The sequence below is a fragment of the Sminthopsis crassicaudata genome, chromosome 3 (assembly GCF_048593235.1).
Source record: "Sminthopsis crassicaudata isolate SCR6 chromosome 3, ASM4859323v1, whole genome shotgun sequence".
NCBI classification, from domain to species: Eukaryota; Metazoa; Chordata; class Mammalia; order Dasyuromorphia; family Dasyuridae; genus Sminthopsis; species Sminthopsis crassicaudata.
In genome coordinates this window covers 463,743,439-463,766,172 of record NC_133619.1, presented here as the reverse complement: position 1 = coordinate 463,766,172, position 22,734 = coordinate 463,743,439, and the positions used below count along the sequence as shown (strand labels likewise).

Sequence of the window (22,734 nt, the reverse complement as noted above, 5' to 3'; positions counted from 1 at the left end):
AAATAAATACCAAGCAAAAGCAGAAGCCCAAGCATTGGGCTTCTTTCTTAATTCCTAGGCAGAAAGCATACTGCTTAGCCCTGTAAAAAAGATTTCTTTTACAATATGGAATCAGCCTCTCACCTACATTCCCTCCAAAGGTATATTAAGTCTTGAAGTCATCATAATGGGATTATAGATTTAAAGCTTGAAAGAATTCAGAGATATTTCTAGTCAATCCATTTATTCTATAAATCAGTAAATTGAGGCTCAGAGAGATTACATGATCCTTTTGGGTTCACACAGGTAGCAAGCAACAGAACATGCATTCAATTTCAAGTATTATGATTATGTGTACACACACATATAATCCCTTCTATTTACATGCTATAAAAAAGCTCCTTCCTGTGGAGCCTCACTTTCTTTTATGTATTTTAGTAGTTATAAATCATCATCATTTTACAAGTTTCCATTCTCTTACCTTTCAAAGCTTCCTTTTATCAGAGTGGCAGGCCCTAGATCCAGATAATTTGCAATCAATCCCTTAGATGAGGCAATATTTCTTGCCATGCAAATATTGGGAGAAGAATAGAAGAAAACTAGTAAATGTTTTCATGTTTTCTTGCTCTGCAAAAATTTAATAGACATTTAGTCATAATTGTACTAGTCTTGAGATGTGGAATAATTGTGTGAAAATCATTCATATATAGATATGGGAGATGCAAAAGAAACAAAAAAGAAAAATAATATATTCCCTTAAATTGCTATTATGGAAAATGATGTAGAAGACACACACATCATTCTTAGCTCCCATTCTACCCTCACTACTAATTACCAAATTCAGCTTAGAAATAGTGCTTGATTGGTAAAATCCACTAATATTGTGAGTATAACAAATTATCAGCCAAAGATAATCTGGAAGATTTCCAGAAAAGATTTATCCTGATGGGGCTGAGCAGCCCAGCACAGCAGGGAGGCGAACCAAAGGCTAACACACTAAAGGGAGGGGAGGTGGATGGCCTCCATGGCTGGAAAATTTGCAGGGATGACTCTACCACAGGTTGGCTGCTCTGCTTTAGTTGCAAAGCAGCCAATCAGCAGAGAAGTTAAAGCCAAAGGTAGAGTATGCTCCAACAAACACCAGAATCTAACAGGATCTGGCTACACCCACGCAGTATTGGAAGTGACTCAGCACAGATCACTGCACAGCTGTGCAGCCCTGTTCTACAGCATTTCCCAGGGCATTTTCTAATGGCTAATTTCTAATGAAAAAAAACAGAGCTAAATAACAAAATAAATAAATAAATAAATAAATAACCTCCAATTATACAACTCAAGAGAAGCAGAAAAAGTAAAAAGAACTCTTGAAAACTGTATTTCTGTTATGGATATACACAAAGAGTACATGTATAATTTGATTTTACTGATGTAATATGAAAAAAATGGAAGTAGAAATGTAAATTGGACAGTATCAGAAAAAAGGGAAAAGGGGAGATAAAAAGAGGGAAACTACATTCCATAAATAGGCAAAGGAAACTTATTATATATGAGGGAATTTAGAGAGGAGGAGGAATAATTTTGTGAATCTTATTCTCATCAGATTTGGCTCAAAGAGAAAATAATTGACATATTTGGTTTACAGAAAAAAAAATTCTCTCACTCTATTAAAAGTGGGAGAAGAAAAGGGAAAAGGAAAAGAGTAACAAGGAAAAGGTATAAGAAAGAGGAAGGGAATGAAAGGGAGTGGGAGGGATTCTAAAGAGGGAGGGCTGTGTGAGGCAAATGGTGCCCATAAGTTTAATACTGGGGAGGAGGGTAAGTGGGATAAGAAATTCAAAAGCATAATCTGGGGATAATAAGATGGCAGGAAATACAGAATTAGCAATTTTAACCATAAATGTGAATGGGAAGACTGGATCAAAAGTCAGAACCCTGCAATATGTTGTTTACAGGTAACACATTTAAAGCAGGGAGGTACATACAAAGTAAATATAAAAGGCTGGAGCAGAATCTATTGTGCTTCAGGTGAAGTGAAAAAAAACAGGGATAACAATCTTTATCTCAGATCAAGCAAAAGCAAAAATTTATCTAATTAAAAGAGATAAGGAAGGAAATTATATCTTGCAAAGAGTTGCAAAGTAGATAGAGAAATTCCAGTTAAAGTAACTGCTGATAGTATAAAATATGTGGGAATTTATCTACTAAAGGAAAGTCAGGAACTATATGAGCAAAACTACAAAACACTTTCCACACAAATAAAGTCAGATATAACCAACTGGAAAAGTATTAAGTGCTCTTGAATAGGTCGAGCAAATATAATAAAGATGACAATACCACTTAAGCTAATCTATTTATTTGGTATTATACTAATCAGACTCCCAATAAACTATTTAATGACCTAGAAAAAAGTAACAAAAAAATCATCTGGAAGAACAAAAGGTCAAGACTTTCAAGGGAATTAATGAAAACAAAATCAAATGAAGGTGGCTTAGCTATACCAGATCTAAAACTTTATTATAAAACAGAAGTTACCAAAACCAGTTGGTATTGGCTAAGAAAAAGACTAATTGATCAGTGGAATAGGTTAGGTTTAAAGAACAAAATATCAATAACTTTAATAATCTAGTGTTTGATAAACCCAAATATCCCAGATTTGGGAGTAAGAATTCACTGTTTGGCGAAAACTTCTTGAAAAATTGGAAATTAGAATGGCAGAAACTAGGTATTGACCTAGTTAACACCATTCATAAAGATAAAATCAAAATAGATTCATGATCTAGACATAAAGAATGATATTATAAATAAATTAGTAGAAGATAGGATAGTTTAGCTCTCAAACCTGTGGAGGAGGAAGGAATTTATGACCAAAGAAGAACTAGAGATCATTATTTATTATAAAATAGAAATTTTTGATTATATCAAATTGAAAAGCTTTTGTACAAACAAAATCAATGCAGACAAGATTAGAAGGGGAATAATAAACTGGGAAAATATTTTTTCCTTTCAGAGATTCTGACAAAGGCCTCATTTCCAAAATATATAGAGAAGTGACTCTAATTCATAAGAAATCAAACCATTCTCCAATTGATAAGTGGTCAAAGGACATGAATAGACAATTTTCAGATGAAGATATTTAAACTATTTCTAGTCATATAAAAATGTGCTCTAAATCACTATTGATCTGAGAAATGCATATTAAGAAAAGTCTTACATACCATACACACCTCTCAGATTGCCTAGGGTGACAGGAAACGAATGTTGTGATGTGGGAAAACTGGGACACTGATACATTGTAGGTGGAATTGTGAATATATCCAGCCATTCTGGAGAGTGATTTGGAACTGTGCTCAAAGAGTTATCAAACTGTGCGTACCATTTGATCCAGCAGTGTTACTATTGTGCTTATAGCCCAAAGAAATCTTAAAGAAGGGAAAGAGACTTGTATATGCAAAACTGTTTGTGGCAGCCTGCTTTGTAGTGGCTAGAAACTGGAAACTGAGTGGATCCCCATCATTTGGAGAATGCCTGAATAAATTGTGGTACATGAATGTTATGGAATATTATTGTTCTATAAGAAATGACCAACACAATGATTTAAGATAGGCCTGGAGAAAACATATATGAACTGATGCTGAGTAAAGAGTAGGACCAGGACATCATTATATACCTCAACAACAACACCATATAGTGATCAATTCTGATGGATGTGATGCTTTTCAACAATGAGATGAACCAAATCAATTCAATTTGTTCAATAATGAATAGAACCAGCTACACCCAGTAAAAGAACTCTGTGATATGAATGTGAATCCCTATATAATATTTCCATTCCCTCTGTTTTTGTCCACTTGCATTATTTATTGCCTTCTGAGCTTAACTGTACATTATTTCAAAGTCTTGATTCTTCTTGTGCAACAAAATAACTGTAGGGATATATAAATATATATTGTATTTAATATATATTTTAACATATTTTAAAAAAATAAAAATAAATTTCTATGTGATAAAATAATTTTTCTACCCCATTAGCAACTTGAAACCTGGTGTTACTTTTTCTTGTTCATTAGGGCCTAAAAACATTTTTATATGTGAGCTGCATGGAATTTGGGTATAGAACTGTCAGAGCCACAAGTAATTAAAATTATTTACCTATCCTTGTCCATTTTTCTTTTGAGCAGCACTTACATTTTTCAGAATAACAAGGGTCAGTGTTTGGAGCTAGATTAAAATACTAGCAATTTATTGGGGAAATAAAATATATTCAATCTCAAATAATCAAAAAAGAATGTTGGAGAATAATATTTCTAAATTCCAAGTTACATTATAACATGATAATATTATTGAATACTTGTAAAAGAGAAAATATGGAATAGTAAAACTACAGAAAAGGATGAATCGGGTATAACTGATTGAAAATCCTAGTGTTGGATAAACACTGAGAACAGAGTTCTTGAGTAAGAACTCTCTATTTGATAGGAACATCTGGAAAAAAAATAAAGGAAATTTACAAAAATTTGGTTGAGAGCTAAGCTTTTAATATATATCATATCATAATAAGGTCAAAATGTATATATGATCTGGATATCAAAGAATACCCCCATATACTCACACAAAATTTTATATGTGAAATATACAAATATCTTTTATATTTAAGTTTATAATGCCACAGTAAGAATTCTTATGCAAAAATGGCAAAGACACAATAGTCTTTCAATGAATGAAATTGAAATTCTTTTGTACTAACAAAATCAATTAAATTAGGATAAATGGAAATTGATATATGGGAGAGAGAATCTGTAGTAAGGGTTGTCCATCCAGGATTTTTAGGGAAATAACTGAAATATATGTATAAAAATAACAGCCTTCAATGGGTAACTTACAAAGTGATAAAAATAAAAAATCTTCAAAGATTTAAATATAATTAAAATTCATAAGAAAAAGTCTTCTATTCACAATATTAGAAAAAAATGAAAATAAAAGGAACTCCAAGGATAATAGCATTCTGAGCAAATTTTTAAAGATAAATAATATAGAAATAGTATTGTAGGGGCTATGGGAAGATAGCATGTCTAATATGCTTTTTAGTGGAGCTGTAAATTGGTTGCAAGAATTCTGGGAAATAATCTGGAAGTATTCTAACAAAGTATTCTAAAATAATCAACCCAGATATCCCATTAGGTATAAACACAAAAGAGGCCAGAGATAGAAAATTATAAAATTCACAAAAATCTGTTCACCATCAATTTTTAATACTAGTAAAACACTATAGTATTAGAGGCTCAACAACTGAAGAATGGATGAACTTGAAGCTAATATTACATTTCTATCAGTGAATCAATAACAGTTTATTAAATACCTGCTGGTTAGTTACTTGTACAGTAAATAAAGTGACAGATCCCAGAGTTAGGAACATTCTTCCTCATGAGTTTAAATCTTGCTTCAGACTCTTGTTAGTTGGGTAATCATAGTCAAATTAGTCAAATCATTTCACCCTCCTTCCCTCAGTTTCCTCATCTGTAAAATATCTTTGCCACAACATGCCCAAATGACATCATAAAGAATCAAACACAATTGAAAAACAACTGAACAAGAACAAAAAGACATACTATGTGTAAGACATTGTGCTAAGCCCTGGAGATACAAGGAAAGATAGAAGATAGTCACTGTTCCCAAAAAGCTAATAATTTGATGGAAAAAAATGACATGCAACTTACTTGTACAAAAAAAAAACTGTATAAAATATCTGTATAAAAATCTGTATTATATATATATATATATATATATATATATATATATATATATATATATATATATATATATATATATATATATATATATCAGTATAAGTGGCAAATTAGAGATAATCAAAAAAGAGAGTGTCCTAGAAATAAAGAGGATCAGAAAAGTGGGATTTAACTGGAACTTGAAGGAAGCCAGGTAATCCAGGAATAAGCAATGAGAAAAGAGAATATTTCTGGAACAGCCAGTGAAAATGCCCAGAATTTGGGGCAAAGCCAAGATGGCGGAGAAGCAACACTCAAATTTCTCACCTTTCTCTTACCCTCAATACCAACTATTTAATTCAGCCTCAAAAATAGCGTTTGACTGGTAAAACTCATGAAGATTAAAAGCACAACAATTTACCAGCCAAAGAGAATCTGGAATTTCATTAGAAAAGATCTGTCCTGAGGGGTGGGGAAAAAGACTGGCACAGACAGTGATAGACTAAAGGCTAGCATATTATACACATCAGGCTGGGGAATCCTCTGGGGTTAGAAAAGCTACAGAGACTCTGGCATAGGCTGATTGCTCTACACTGCTTGCAAAACAGCAGATCAGCAGAGCAATCAAAGCCACTTAGAAAAAAAAAAAAAAAAACACACCAGAAACTGCTTATGGCTACCCCAAACTGTAACTGACTCAGCACAGATCACAGCACGACTGTGCAGCCACCTTATGCTGTCCAGGGCTTTTCCTTGGGGCAGTTAAGAATCTTCAAGGAAGGGGGACACAGTCCGGGGCAGCCTCTAATCTGCACAGTGGGGGGCTCGGCCTGAGGCAGTGGAACTTCAACAGTGGTGACTGTGCTTCCCAGGGCAAAGACATTTCCACTCTGTGCAGCAGGGCTTTTTGCTAGTCAGATGGTAAGATCAACAGCCCTGTGGAGGGCTTTGGCCTGGGGCTGTGACACTTTCACTGTTCAGCCTCTAGCCTCAGGACAGTTGCTGGACCACACAGTGAGGGTTCTTCACTTGGCACTCCAGGAGCCCAGCTGTGCTAACCAGCTCTGAATCATTTCCAGTGAGGGGGGGGGGGGCGACTCTCTTCCAGAGAACCCTCCTACCTTTGCATACAGTTCACAAGACAGCTGCTTCCATACCTATCCCTGTTGTGAAGAGGAAGCTGCTAACCTCCTTACCCTGAAGGCAGACCCCCATAGGTTTTTAAAAATGAGTAAAAATATGAAGAGAAACATTGACAGCTTCTATACTGAAAAAGAGCGGGTTTCCAACCCCAAGGAGACGAACAGAAAACAGTCTCCAGGTAATAACTCTTTTCTAGAAGAGAAGAGAAAAACCTCAGAAGAGAGTTAGAAGAAAAATGGGCAAAGGAAAGGGAAGCTATGCAAGAGAGTAACAATGTCATGAAATTTGAATTGGAAAAGATAAAGAATTTACAGGAAGTGCAGGGAAACAATATTTGTGAATAAGAAAAGGTTAAAAAATCACAGGAAAGTAAGATCTATGATTTGGAAAAGATAAAGAATTTCCAAGAAAGTAGGATTTGTGAATTGGAAAAAGAAAATAACTCACTAAAAAAAAAAATAGTGAAATGGAAAAAAATTCAATAGGGAAAAATAACTCATTTAGAAACTCAATTGGACATATACAAAAAGAAGTAAAAAAAAAAGCAAATGAAGAAAATAACTCATTAAAAATAACTCATGACTATACAAATAGAAATGAATGAATGAATGGTTCATTGAGACACCAAGAATCAGTCAAGCAAAACCAAAAAAATGACAAGCTGGAGAAAAATGCCAAATATTTACTGGGAAAGTCAACAGACCTGGAAAATAAATCTAGGAAAGAAAATCTGAGGATCATTGGACTTCCTGAAAATGATGATGAAAAAAAGAGCCTAGAATCTATTTTACACAAAATCATCAAAGAGAACTGCTCATAGGTAATAGAACCAGAAGGTAAAATAGACATTTAAAGAATGCATTGAACACCTTCTTAAAAAAAATTCATGGACTATTGTGGACAAATTGCAGAACTATCAGATTAAGGAAAAACTATTGCAAACAGCCAGGAAAAAATTCAAATACTGAGGTACCACAGTAAGGGTCACTCAAAATCTGGCTGCATCCACATTAAAGGATCGAGGGGCCTGGAATCTGTTAATACAAATGGCAAAAGAACTTGGAATGCAACCAAAAATAAACTACCCAGCTAAGTTTAGCATTTTCTTCCATTGAAGAAGATGGACATTTAATGAAACAGATGAATTCCATTTGTTTCTAAGAAAAAACAGATCTAAACAAAAAAATTGATCAAGAGAAGCAGAAAAAAGGTAAAAGGAACTCTGGAGAACTGTATTTCTGTTGTGGATATACAGAAAGTCCACACATATAATTTGATTTTACTAATATAACATAAAAAATGGAAGTAGAAATGGAAAGGGGATAGTGTCAGAAATCGGGAATAGGGGAAATAAAAAGAAGGAAACTACATCCCAGGAAGAGTCAAAGAAAACTAATCTTATCTGAGGGAATTTAGAGGGGGGAGGAACATTGGGCGAATTGTACTCTCATCAGAATTGGCTCAAAGAGAAAATAATTGACATATTTGTTTTACAGAGAATTCTCTCTCAACTCATTAAAAAGGAGGAGAGGAAAAGAGAAAAAGAAAAGAGTAGTAAGAAAAGGATACAACAAAGGGAAAGGAATTTAAAAGGAGGGGGGAGGGATACCAAAGAAGGAGGGCTGCATCACACAAGTGGGGCCCATTAAGTTTAATACTGGGGAAGGCATTCTGGGGAGGGCAAGGGGAAGAAAAACATAATCTGGGGATAATATGATGTCAGGAAATACAGAATTAGTAATTTTAACTGTCAATGTGAATGGGATTAACTATCTCATGAAGCAGAGTTGGATAGCAGACTGAATCAAAATCCAGAAACCTACAGGACTTGTTAGGATTACAAAGTGCTAACTCAGGATGTCTAAACAATTCTCTAGCTTAAAATTCACACCTTTAGTTCAAAGCTTTAAAAGGAGTTTACACCTTTAGACTTCTGAAAAGGAGTTTACACCTTTAAAAAAAGGCTGTAGGAGTACCCACAAACCCATTCTCTTCGAGGAATAAAAGAAGACAACATTGAGTCTGAAGAGCAGTCTAGACTGAGTCTGGACCAAGGCAGTCTAGATTGGGCAGTCTGGATTGAGTCAAAGAGAAGACATCCCGTGGATTGGCAAGTCCAGCAATCTCACACTTTTGGAGGGGAAGGTTCCAGAAGCTTCTTAAGTAACCTGCTCAGAGAAAGAAAAGATTATACAGAAAAGAAACTTCCTCCCAGAGAAGGATTACAATTGAGAAACAACAGGGCCATTACAAGGACCCTAGAATATGTTGTTTACAGGAAACATATTTAAAGCAGGGAGATACTTACAGAGTAAAGGTAAAAGGCTGGAGCAGAACCAATTATGCTTCAAGTGAAGTCAAAAAAGCAGGAGTAGCCATCCTTATCTCAGGTCAATCAAAAGCAAAAATTGATCTAATTAAAAGAGATAAGGAAATAAACTATATCTTGTTAAAGGGTAGCATAGACAATGAAGCCATATCAATACTAAACATATATGCACCAAGTGGTATAGCATCTAACTTCCTAAAGGAGATGTTAAGAGAGTTGCAAGAAGAAATAGACAGCAAAACTATAAAAGTGGGAGATCTCAACATTGCACTCTCAGAATTAGATAAATCAAACCACAAAACGAAAAAGAAATAAATTGAAGAAGTAAATAGAATACTAGAAAAATTAGGTATGGTAGATCTTTGAAGAAAACTGAATGGTGATAGAAAGGAGTGTATTTTCTTTTCAGCAGTTCATGAAACCTAAACAAAAATTGACCATATATTAGGATATAAAGATCTCAAAATTAAATGCAGGAAGGCAAAAATAGTAAAGGCTTTCTTCTCAGATCACGATGCCATAAAAACTACATTCAACAAGTTGTTAGGGATAAATAGATAAAAAAGTAATTGGAAACTAAATAATCTCATCTTAAAGAATGATTGGGTGAAACAGCAAAAAATAGAAAGAATTCGTAATTTCACCCAAGATAATGACAACGATGAGACATCATACCAAAATTTGTGGGATGCAGCTAAAGTGGTAACAAGGGGAAATTTTATAACTTTAGAGGCTTACTTGAATAAAATAGACAAAGAGATCAGTGAATTGGGTTTGCAACTCAAAAAGCTAGAAAAAGACCAAATTAAAAACCCCCAATCAAATACTGAACTTGAAATTATAAAATTAAAAAGAGAAATTAATAACATTGAAAGTAAAATAAAAAACTACTGAACTAATAAATAAAACTAAAAGTTGGTTTTATGAAAAAAAATACAATAAAATAGATACACTTTTGGTAAATGTGATTAAAAAAAGGAGAGAAGAAAATCTAATTTTTTGTCTTAAAAATGAAAATGAGGAACTTTCCACCAATTAAGAGGAAATTAATGCAATAATAAGAAGTTACTTCACTCAACTTATTTTATTTTATTAATTTTATAATTATACATTTTTGACAGTATATATGCATGAGTAATTTTTTTTATAACATTATCCCTTGTATTCATTTTTCCAGATTTTCCCCTCCCTCTCTCTACTCCCTCAGCTAGATGACAGGCAATCTCATACATTTTACATGTGTTACAGTATAACCTAGATATAATATATGTGTGTAAATCCAATTTTCTTGTTGCACGTTAAGTATTGGATTCTGAAGGTATAAGTAACCTGGGTAGATAGACAGTAGTGCTTATATTTTTACATTCAATCCCCAGTGTTCCTTTTCTGGGTGTAGTTGTTTCTGTCCAACATTGATCAGCTAGAAGTGAGTTGGATCTTTTTTATGTTGAAGATATCCACTTCCATCAGAATACATCTTCATACAGTATTGTTGTTGAAGTATATAGTGATCTTCTGGTGCTGCTCATTTCACTCAGCATCAGTTCATGCAAGTCTCTCCAAGACTTTCTGAATTCATTCTGCTGGTCATTTCTTACAGAGCAATAATATACCATAGCCTTCATATACCATAATTTAGCCAACTATGCTCCCATTGATGGACATCCATTCATCTTCCAGTTTCTAGCCACTATGAAAAGAGCTGCTACAAACATTTCGGCACACACAGGTCCCTTTTCCCTCTTTAATATTTCTTTGGGATATAAACCCAGTAACTTTTAGGGTATAATTTTAGATTGCTCTCCAGAATAGTTGGATTCTATGACAACTCCACCAACAATGCATCAGTGTCCCAGTTTTCCCACAGGCCCTCCACATTCATCAATATTTGTTCCTGTCATGGTAGCCAATCTGACAGGTGTGTAGTGGTATTTCAGAGTTGTCTTAATTTGCATTTCTCTGATCAATAGTGATTTGGAACACTCTTTCATATGAGTGGAAATAGTTTCAGTTTCATTATCTGAAAATTGTCTATTCATATCCTTTGACCATTTATCAAATGGAGAATGACTTGATTTCTTATAATTTAGAGTCAATTCTCTGTATATTTTTGAGATGAGGCCTTTATCAGAACCTTTAACTGTAAAAATGTTTTCCCATTTGTTACTTCCCTTCTAATCTTGTTTGCATTAGTTTTGTTTGTACAGAAACTTTTTAGTTTGATGTAATCAAAATCTTCTATTTTGTGATCGATAATGATCTCTAGTTCTCCTCTGGTCATAAATTCCTTCCTCCTCCACAACTCTGAGAGGTAAACTATCCTATGTTCCTCTAGTTTATTTATGATCTCATTCTTTATGCCGAAATCATGCACCCATTTTGATCTTATCTTGGTATTTGGTATTAAATGTGGGTCCATGCCTAGTTTCTACCATACTAATTTCCAGGTTTCCTAGAAATTTTTGTCAAATAACTTATTCTTACCCCAAAAGGTGGGATCTTTGGGTTTGTCAAACACCATATTGCTATTTTTATTCACTATAATGTCCTAAGAACCTAACCTATTCCACTGATCAACTAGTCTTTTTGTTAGCCAATACCATATGGTTTTAGTGACTGTTGCTTTGTAATATATTTTAGATCAGGTACAGCTAGGCCATCTTCATTTGATTTTTTTTTTCATTACTTCCCTTGAAATTCTAGACCTTTTATTTTTCCATATGAATTTTGTTGTTATTTGTTCTAGATCATTAAAATATTTTCTTGGGAGTCTGATTGGCATAGCACTAAATAAATAGATTAGTTTAAGGAGTATTGTCATCTTTATTATATTCACTGGGCCTATCCAAGAGAACTTAATACCTTTCCAATTATTTAAATTTGACTTCATTTTTGTGGCAAGTGTTTTGTAATTTTGCTCATATGATTACTGACTTTCCTTTGGTCAATATATTCCCAAATATTTTTTACTATTGACAGTTATTTTGAATGGAATTTCTCTTTGTATCTCTTGCTGTTGGATTTTGTTGGTGATGTATAAAAATGCTGGGGATTTATGTGGATGAATTTTGTATCCTGCAACTTTTCTAAAGTTATGAATTATTTCTAATAGCTTTTTAGCAGAGTCTTTGGGAACCTCTAAATATACCATCATATCATTTTCAAAGAGTGATAGTCTGGTTTCCTCATTACCTACTCTAATTCCTTTAATCTCTTTCTTCACTCTTATTTGTTATAGAGACTAGCGTTTCTAGTACAATAATGAATAGTAATGGTGATAGTGGTAAACCTTTCTTCACTCTTGATCTTACTGGGAAATGTTCCAGTTTATCGCCATTACATATGCTTACTGACGGTTTTAAATATATGTTCCTGATTATTTAAGGAATAGTCCATTTATTCCTATACTCTCAAGTTTTTTTTTAGTAGGAATGGATGTTGGATTTTATCAAATGCTTTTTCTGCATCTATTGAGATGATCATATGGTTTTTGTTAATTTGGTTATTGATATAGTCGATTATGCTAATAATTTTCCTAACATTGAACCAACCCTGCATTCCTGGTATAAATCCCACTTTGTCATAGTGTATTATCCTGGGGATGATTTTTCTGTAGTCTTTTTGCTAATATTTTATTTAAGATTTTAGCATCAATATTCATTAGGGAGATTGGTTTATAATTTTCTTTCTCTGTTTTCAGCCTACCTGGTTTAGGTATTAGTACCATGTCTGTGTCATAAAAGGAATTTGGTAGGACTCCTTCAATACTTATTTTTTCAAATAGTTTATAAAGCATTGGAGTTAATTGTTCTCTATATGTTTGGTAGAATTCACATGTAAATCCCTCTGGTCCTTGTTCTATTTCTTTTTCTGAAATGGGACTATTTAGACTATTTACTTCTTCCTCTGTTAATCTGGGAAAGTTATATTTGTGAATGTATTCTTCCATTTCATTTAAAAAATTTAAAGTTCTCAATTTTCATTTTTAAGACTAACAATTTGCTTTTCCTCTTTCCTTTTTTTTTAATCAGATTTACTAAGGGTTTGTCTATTTTTTTTAATAGAACCAACTCTTAGTTTTATTAATTAATTCAATATTTTTTTTTACTTTCAATTTTATTAATCTCTCCTTTTATTTTTAGAATTTCAATTTCCTTTTTTGTCTTGGAGTTTTTAATTTATTCCTTTTCTAGCATTTTTAGTTGTAAGCCCAATTCATTGACCTTCTCTTTCTCTATTTTATGCAAGTAAGCCACTAGAGTTATAAAATTCCCCATTATTATTGCTTTGGCTGTATCCCATACATTTTGGTATGAAGTTGCATTATGTCATTTTCTTGAATGAGGTTATTATTTATGGCTATGATTTGCTATTTCACCTAATCATTCTTTAGTATGAGATTTTTTAGTTTCCAATTATGTTTTGGTCTATTTTCCCTTGGCTTTTTATTGAATGTAATTTTCATTGCATTGTGGTCTATTTCTGCCTTACTGCCTTTGATTTTGAGGTTTTTATGTCCTAATATATGATCAGTTTTTGTATAGGTTCCATGAACTGCTGAGAAGAAAGTATACTGCTTTCTGTCTCCATTTAGCTTTCTCCAAAGACCTATCATATCAAACTTTTCTAGTATTCTCTTTACCTCTTTGACTTCTTTCTTATTTATTTTGTGGTTTGATTTATCTAATTCTGAGAGTTCAAGGGTGAGATCTCACACTATTTTAGTTTTACTTTCTATTTCTTCTTGCAGCTCTCTTAATTTCTCTTTTAAGAATTTACATACTGCACCACTTGATGTGTATATGTTTAAAATTGATCCTGCTTGATTATCTATGCTACCCTTTAGCAAGATATAATGCCTTTCCTTATCTCTTTTAATTAGATCAATTTTTGTTTTTGCTTGTTCTGAGATGAGGATGGCTACCCCTGCTTTTTTTGTCTTCACTTGAAGCATAGTAGATTCTGCTCCACCCTTTTACTTTTATTTTGAATGCATCACCCTGTTTCAGGTATGTTTCCTGTAAACAACATATAGTAGGATTCTGGCTTTTAATCCAGTCTGCTACCTGTTTCCTCTTTATGGGGGAGTTTACCCCATTCACATATATGGTTAGAATGACTAATTCTATATTGCTTGCTATGCTGTTAACCCCTAATCATGCTTTTCTCCTTTCCTTCCCTCTTACTCCCCTTCCCAGTATTAAACTTGTGAGAACCACTTGCTTTAACAACCCTCCCTTTTTAGTATCCCTCCTCCATGTTAAAGTTCCTCCCCTTATTTTACCCCTTTTCCTCACAATTTTTGTATTCTCTTCCCCTTAGGTTACTCCTTCCCTTTTCTCTTTTTCCTTCCCACTTTTCAATGAAATGGAAGGAGTTTCAACAAAAATCGAATATGTCTATTGATACATACTATGTTCATCTGCCTCCTTTCTTTCTCTTAGATATAATAGGTTACCTTTGCCTCTTCATGAGATGTACTATCACCACTTTACCCTTTTTTATGATATATTTTCCTTTCCACCTCTAGTTTCTATGACAAATTATACATGTGTTTTTTACATAACTTTATGGCAGAAATATAGTTCTCAAGATTTCTTTTTACCTTTTTAGAAATCTCTTGAGTTCTGTATTTGAAGATCAAATTTTCTGTGTAAATCTGGTTTTTTCTTCAAGAATAGATGGAATTCATTTATTTTGTTAAATGTTCATCTTCTGCCCTGGAAAAAGATGCTCATTTTTGCTGGGTAAGTTATTCTTGGTTGCATACCAAGTTCCTTAGCCTTTTGGAATGTCATATTCCAGACCCTTTGTTCCTTTAATGTGGACGCTGCTAGATCCTGGGTTATCCTTATTGTGGCTCCTCCATATCTGAATTGATTTTTTCTAGCAACTTCCAATATTTTTTCCTTCGTCTGATGCTTTTTGAATGTGGCCACTATATTTCTTGGCGTTTTGATTTTAGGGTCCCTTTCAGTAGATGATCGATGAAGTTTTTCAATGTCTATTTTACCTTCTGTTTCTAAAATGTCTGGGCAGTTCTCTTTGATAATTTCCTGCAAAATAGAGTCCAGGCTCTTTTTTCCTCACATTTTTCAGGGGGTATGATTATTCTCAAATTGTCTCTTCTAGATCTGTTGTCTTCAAAATAAGGTACTTGACATTCTTTTCCATTGTTTCGTTTTTCTCATTTTGCTTGATTACTTCTTGTTTTTACCTTGAGTCATTCAATTCTACTTGTTCTATTCTGATTTTCAATAATGTATTTTCTTCACTCATTTTTTTATATCTTTTTGCAATTGTCTGATTGAGTTTTTAAGTGAGTTTTTCTTGTGTGTGTGTGTGTGTGTGTGTGTGTGGAATTTTTTACCATTTCATAAATTTTATTTTTTAGAGAGCTGTTCTCTTGTGAAAAATCCAATTGATACCTTAAACAATATTGTAAATTGGTATTTTTCTGAAAAGTAAGTTTTAATTGGCAAAAAAGACATTCATAAAAAAGTGATCATTTGAGTGACCATATAGAACTAATCTTTGATGCAAATTGATTAGGAAATAATTATGTTTTGAATTTCTTTAAAAATTGTAACTCTGCTTTTATATTGCTACATTGGAAATTATGGAAATATACTTTTACTTGTAAGAAAAAACTTTTGTATTTTGGAATAGAATGAATGACTTGGAGTAGGACTAACTGAAGTGAGGTATTACCTATCTATCTGTTTTTCTGAATGTCTTTCTATTTATCTATATTTGGGAGTTAAGATTAGATATTTTTTTTTTTTTTTTTTTTTTTTTTTTTTTTTTTTTTTATTATTTTTTTTTTTTTTATAATTTTTTTTTATTTTATATATATATATATATTTTATAATATTATCCCTTGTATTCATTTTTCCAAATTACCCCCCCTCCCTTATTCCCTCCCCCCGACGACAGGCAATACCATACATTTTACATGTGTTACAATATAGTCTAAGTAAAATACATGTGTGTGAATATCATTTTCTTGTTGCACAATAAACATTAGAATCCGAAGGTATATGCAACCTGGGCAGACAGATATTAGTGCTAACAATTTACATTCCCCTCCCAGTGTTTCTTCTCTGGGTGTAGCTACCTCTGTCCATCATTGATCAACTGGAAGTGAGTTGGATCTTCTTTATGTTGAAGATTTCCACTTCCATCAGAATACATCCTCATACAGTATCGTTGTTGAAGTATACAGTGATCTTCTGGTTCTGCTCATTTCACTCAGCATCAGTTGATTTAAGTCTCTCCAACCCTCTCTGTATTCCTCCTGCTGGTCATTTCTTACTGAGCAATAATATTCCATAACTTTCATATACCACAATTTACCCAACCATTCTCCAACTGATGGACATCCATTCATCTTCCAGTTTCTAGCTACAACAAAAAGAGCTGCCACAAACATTTTGGCACATATATGTCTCTTTCCGCTCTTTAGTATTTCTTTGGGATATAATCCCAGTAGTAGCGCTGCTGGGTCAAAGGGTATGCACAGTTTGATAACTTTTTGGGCATAATTCCAGATTGCTCTCCAGAATGGCTGGATTCTTTCACAACTCCACCAGCAATGCATTAGTGTCCCAGTTTCCCCACATCCCCTCCAACATTTGTCATTATTTGTTCCTGTCATCTTAGCCAATCTGACAGGTGTGTAGTGGTATCTCAGAGTGGTCTTAATTTGCATTTCTCTGATCAGTAGTGATTTGGAACACTCTTTCATGTGAGTGGATATAGTTTCAATTTCTTCCTCTGAGAATTGTCTGTTCATATCCTTTGACCATTTATCAATTGGAGAATGGTTTGGTTTCTTATAAATTATGGTCAGTTCTCTATATATTTTGGAAATGAGACCTTTGTCAGAACCTTTGTTTTTAAAAATATTTTCCCAATTTGTTACTTCCCTTCTAATCTTGTTTGCATTAGTATTATTTGTACAGAAACTTTTTAGTTTGATGTAATCAAAATCTTCTATTTTGTGATCAATAATGATCTCTAGTTCTCCTCTGGTCATAAATTCCTTCCTCCTCCACAAGTCTGAGAGGTAGATTATCCTCTGTTCCTCTAAGGATTAGATATTTTTGAAGACTTATTTTTGAAGATCTGTCTTTTCTATCTTGTTCTTTACACTCAGAGCCTTAAAATTGTTTTAAGAGAGGACTCTGCTGAGAACATACAATGTTTTTCATACAATCTTCAAGAAAGTTAGATTTGGACGGTGATAGTTTTTGCTATAATTATGGCAAACCTCTCCCTAAGCCTTCTAGGTAAGATTTATTGATGACAGCTGAGGGGGGCAGAGCCAAGATGGCAGAGAAGATACAAGTGAATTTGTAAGCTCCCTTCTTCCCTCAATACCAATTAGTTAAATCAGCCTCAAAAACAAGGCTGGACTGATAAAAACCACAAGGATTAGAAGCAGAACTTACCAGCTGAAGAGACTCTGGAATTTCAATAGAAAAGGTTGGTTCTGTGGGGAGGGAAAAAAAAAGACCATTACAGACAGGGTTAGGTGCTAGCACACTGTGCCGATCAGGCTGAGGAGAGCTTTGGGATCAGAGAAGCCACTGAGATAGAGGAATCTGACACAGGCTGTTAGCTCTTCTCTGTTTATAAAACAGCAGGTCAGAAGAGAAATCAAGCCACTTTAAAATATAAAGCCAGATCCTAAACCCACCCCAATCCAGAAGTTACCTAACAGATCTCTGTACCACTGTGCAGCCACCTTCTGTTGCCCGGGGCTACTCCTTTTGGTAGTTGAGAGCCAGAATAGCAGGAACACAGCCCAAGGCAGCCTCTAATCCACATATTGCAGGACTCAGCTTGAGGCAGTGGAATTCTAGCAGCAGCAGAATTCCCAGAGAAGTGGAAACGTTGAAGTAGGGAACCTGGAACCTTTCTCAGTAAGATCAGGAGTGAAACAAGGTTACCCACTATCACCATTACTATTCAATATTGTATTAGAAATGCAGCCTCAGCAGTAAGAGTCAAGAAAGAGATTAAAGGAATAAGAGTAAGAAATGAGGAAATGAAACTATCACTCTTTGCAGATGATATGATGGTATACTAAGAGAACCCCAGAGATTCTAATAAAAAGTTCTTAGAAATAATTCACAACTTTAGCAAAGTTGCTGGATACAAAATAAATCCACATAAATCTTCAGCATTTTTATACATCACCAACACAACCAAACAGCAAGAGATACAAAGAGAAATTCCATTCAAAACAACTCTCAAGATTACAAACTATTTGGGAATCCATCTACCAAAGAAAATTCAGGAATTACGTGAGCAAAATTACAAAACACTCATCACAAAAATAAAGTCAGATTTAAATAATTGGAAAGGCATTAAGTGCTCGTGGATAGGCCAAGCGAATATAATAAAGATGACAATACTCCCCAAAGTAATCTATTTATTTAGTGCTATACCAATCAGACTCCCAAGAAACTATTTTAATAACTTAGAAAAAATAACAACAAAATTCACATGGAAAAACAAAAGGTCAAGAATTTCAAAGGAATTAATGAAGAAAAAAGTCAGATGAAGATGGTCTAGCTGTACCTGTTCTAAAGCTATATTATAAAGCAGCAGTTACCAAAACCAATGGGTACTGGCTAAGAAATAGACTAGTTTATCAATGTTACAGATTTGGTACACAAGACAAAATAGGGTACATACTATAGCAATCTAATGTTTGACAAACCCAAAGATACCAATTTTGGGGATAAAAATTCATTATTTGAAAAAAAAAACTGTTGGGAAAACTGGAAATTAGTATGGCATTAATTAGATATAGACCCACTTAACACCATATACCAAGATAAGATCAAAATGGGTGCATGATTTCGGCATAAAGAATGAACTCATAAATAGATTAGAAGAACAGAGGATACTCTGCATTCCAGACTTGTGAAGGAGGAAGGAATTTATGACCAAAGGAGAACTAGAGATCATTATTGATCACAAAATAGAAGATTTTGGTTACATCAAATTTAAAAGCTTTTGTACAAAAAAAACTAATGCAAACAAGATTAGAAGGGAAGTAACCAGTTGAAAAACTATGTTTACATTTAAAGGTTCTGAAAAAGACATCATTTCCAAAATATATAGAGAACTGGCTCTAATTTATAAGAAATCAAACCATTCTCCAATTGATAAATGGTCAAAGGATATGAATAGACAATTTTTAGATAATGAACTTGAAACTATATCCACTCATATGAAAGAGTGTTCCAAATCACTACTGATCAGAGAAATGCAAATTAAGACAACTCTGAGATACCACTACACACCTGTCAGATTGGCTAAGATGACAGGAACAGATAATGATGAATGTTGGAGGGGATGTGGGAAACCTGGGACACTGATACATTTTTGGTGGAGTTGTGAAAGAATCCAGCCATTCTGGAGAGCAATTTGGAACTATGCCCAAAAAGTGATCAAATTGTGCATGCCCTTTGATCCAGCAGTGCTACTACTGGGCTTATATCACAAAGAAATACTAAAGAAGGGAAAGGGACCTGTATGTGCCAAAATGTTTGTTTGCAGCTCTTTTTGTAGTGGCTAGAAACTTGAAAAAATGAACTGATGTCCATTAATTGGAGAATGGTTGGGTAAATTATGGTATGTGAATGTAATGGAATATGATTGCTCTGTAAGAAATGACCAGCAAGATGAATACAGAGAGGCTTGGAGAGACTTACATGAACTGATGCTGAGTGGCTCAGGCTGTAGAAGCTCTTGGTAATTCTGTTTAAGTAGGCTCCCACTTGAATTTTGTCATTATTGAGCAACAAAACAAAATAATATCATAATAGAATTCTAATTAAGGAAAAGAAAGTACCAAAATCTAAATTGACATATGGAAAGAAAATATCATTAGAGATTAGATTCAGTGAAGAAGTTAGGGGATGGGACTTTTTAAAAATTTACATAAAATTTTCTAGTTTAAAAATTTCATATTCCTTTCTGAAAATAAACAAAAATTAGTTGGCATTTCCTGCAAGAATTTCTTTGTATGTTGAAACTAACTAATCTTGGTATACATTCAAACTCTGAGCAATATGTTTTATTAGATACCTCTCTTTTTATATATCTATAATTTGAATCATTTAAATTGATTCATGTAATTTTCATGTTTTAATGATTTTTTTCTGTTATGTTCTGTCAAACATGAGTTCTTGAAGACTAGGACAACACATCTCAAGCTTTGGAAAGACTTCTATTTCAGATTCTTTTTATCATCTGATCTAGTTGGAGAAGAATGCCTTATTTTTTATTTTATTTTATTTTTTTGTTCAAATAACTCACCAAAATAGTCTACCAAAACACATATGTTTTGCTGCCTACATCAGTGGAGAGAATATCCATAATAGGGAAACAAAAAACAACTCTTGAAATATCAAAGAAAGTATATATTTATCAATCACATGTAATTGAACTTTTGAAACTTTTAGGTTATAAATTTTAGATGTTTTGAAAGATTTGATTTCAACAAGATAAAACTTTCTACATAGAAAATAGCATATGGATTTGTGCTTGTGATTGATCTTATTCATTGAGGTTCTTTTGCATTAGACAGTGTAGAAAGTTCATAAATTATTTTAAAAGACTTGCTTGTTGGTATATGGAGACATTATATAAATAACACTCTGAAATCTTGTGTACATGTCCTTGTAAATGTATGTCTTACAGCTGTTATTTCAAGAAATCAAGAAGGGCCAGGAGAGATGGGGAAAGCAGTGCGGATTCCTAAAGATGATCAGGAGAAAATGAAAGAGCTGTTTAAAATCAACCAGTTTAACCTTATGGCCAGTGATTTGATTGCACTTAACAGAAGTCTTCCAGATGTAAGATTAGAAGGGTAAGTTGAAAATGTGTTTCAGAATGATGTCAATTTTATACTCAATAAATCACAGACTAATTTATAGTGAACATCTAATGTCATTTCATTTTCAGAACCTCTTCTTTCAGGATAGCTCTGAAACTCATAATGGAAATAGTTCATGTGAAGCATATATGTTTGATAAAATTAGACTAATTACATTGGTCCTGCAAAATATGTGATTTGTAAAAATCTCAGTTTAGACTAATTTCGCAGGCTTCAATAAGCCTTTTGTATTATCTTGTTTTATGTTCTGGCAGATTTATTTTTGGTATAGGAAGTTCTGCTTCCTCTTCTATAAAAATTCATCTTAGAAATATCAAAATAGGAATAACCTATAACTTATATGACACTATGTGCTTTCTATTTCTATTTATTATAGTTATATTAACTAGCTAAGCAATTTGCCCAGTTATCTACAATGAGGACTCTCAATTATCAGATAGTTTATGAGGAATATGTTTGTGGAATGAATGATTTTAAATGAAAAGTGCAGTTAGAAAATTAAAATTGTGTTTTATTAAGTGGGATATTTTGTCCTAGATAACAGAATATATTGTGAAATGAGCATAACAAGAACTTGAAAATTTAATACCACTAATTTTTTATTAAGAAAATTTGAAAACTCAAACATCAGAAAGAATATCCAAAAGCTCTAGCAAAAATTTACAAATCACATAAAATAGTTGAATTTCAATATGTTATTTTTATTCTTATAGTTATTATAAAATATATAATTTTCTACACTATTTGTTTTACTAATGAGTGTATGTACTTTTTTTTTTTGCGTGTTTAAGAAAAGTCTACAAATGTTATTTTTAATGAGCAGGAAGATTCAAGGGAGAAATTTCCCTGTACCAATTCAGACCAGCAGATATTGTGCAACTTAAAATGTTAAAGTCCTTTTCAGTAGTATTGACAAGCTATGGAAGAGCCAGGATAAATCACAGCTTTACATTAACCCATTATGAATAAGAGTAAATCACTTCATTCCTTAATACAACTCAAGTAATTTTATTAAAACATAAATTTGATCAAAACTTATTTTCTTCAAGTAGCTATTTACTCATAAGCAATGGAAAAATATAGCATATTAAGAATATATATTTAGAATTAGAAGAAACCTTAGAAGGTATACTGTCTAACCACTTCTTTTAAGATCTAAGGAACTAAAAAATAAAACACATGGAATAGAAAACTCTACAGATTGTGAATCTGTACAACCATTTTGCAAATAAATTTTCATCAGGAATTTTTTTTTTCTTTATATACTCTTACATCTAGATATTTAATTATTAGACCTTTAATACAAAGAAGTCAGCAACCAGAAAAAAATGCATATACATCAAGCTAAAACAGCACTTCTTTGCAGTTGTAAAGAATTAAAATTAAGTAGGTGCCCAACAATTGTGGGATGTCTAAACAAACTGTTGTTCATCAGTGTAACGGAATATTACCATAAGTGAGAAATGATAAGAATGATGAATACAGAGAAAACATGGAAAAATTTATACTACTTGAAACTAAGTGAAGAAAACAGAGCCAAAAAAACAGTCTATAAAATTATTACAGCAAAACAAATGGAAAAAAAATAACCACAAAATAATCTATAATGGATGTTGCAAAAATACAAAAAAAAAAAGCAAAAA

General features: G+C 33.0%; 1 protein-coding gene across 3 annotated transcripts in view; it reads left to right on the top strand.

Moving 5' to 3' along the window:
- Nucleotides 1-22,734, top strand: part of GALNT13 (polypeptide N-acetylgalactosaminyltransferase 13) — a 644,946-nt gene that overhangs the window by 175,983 nt on the left and 446,229 nt on the right. For all 3 annotated transcript variants that reach the window (XM_074303430.1, XM_074303431.1, XM_074303428.1), the window contains exon 3: nucleotides 20,896-21,064. In XM_074303430.1, the coding sequence (XP_074159531.1) occupies nucleotides 20,896-21,064 (169 nt within the window). The remainder of the gene's footprint in view (nucleotides 1-20,895; nucleotides 21,065-22,734) is intronic.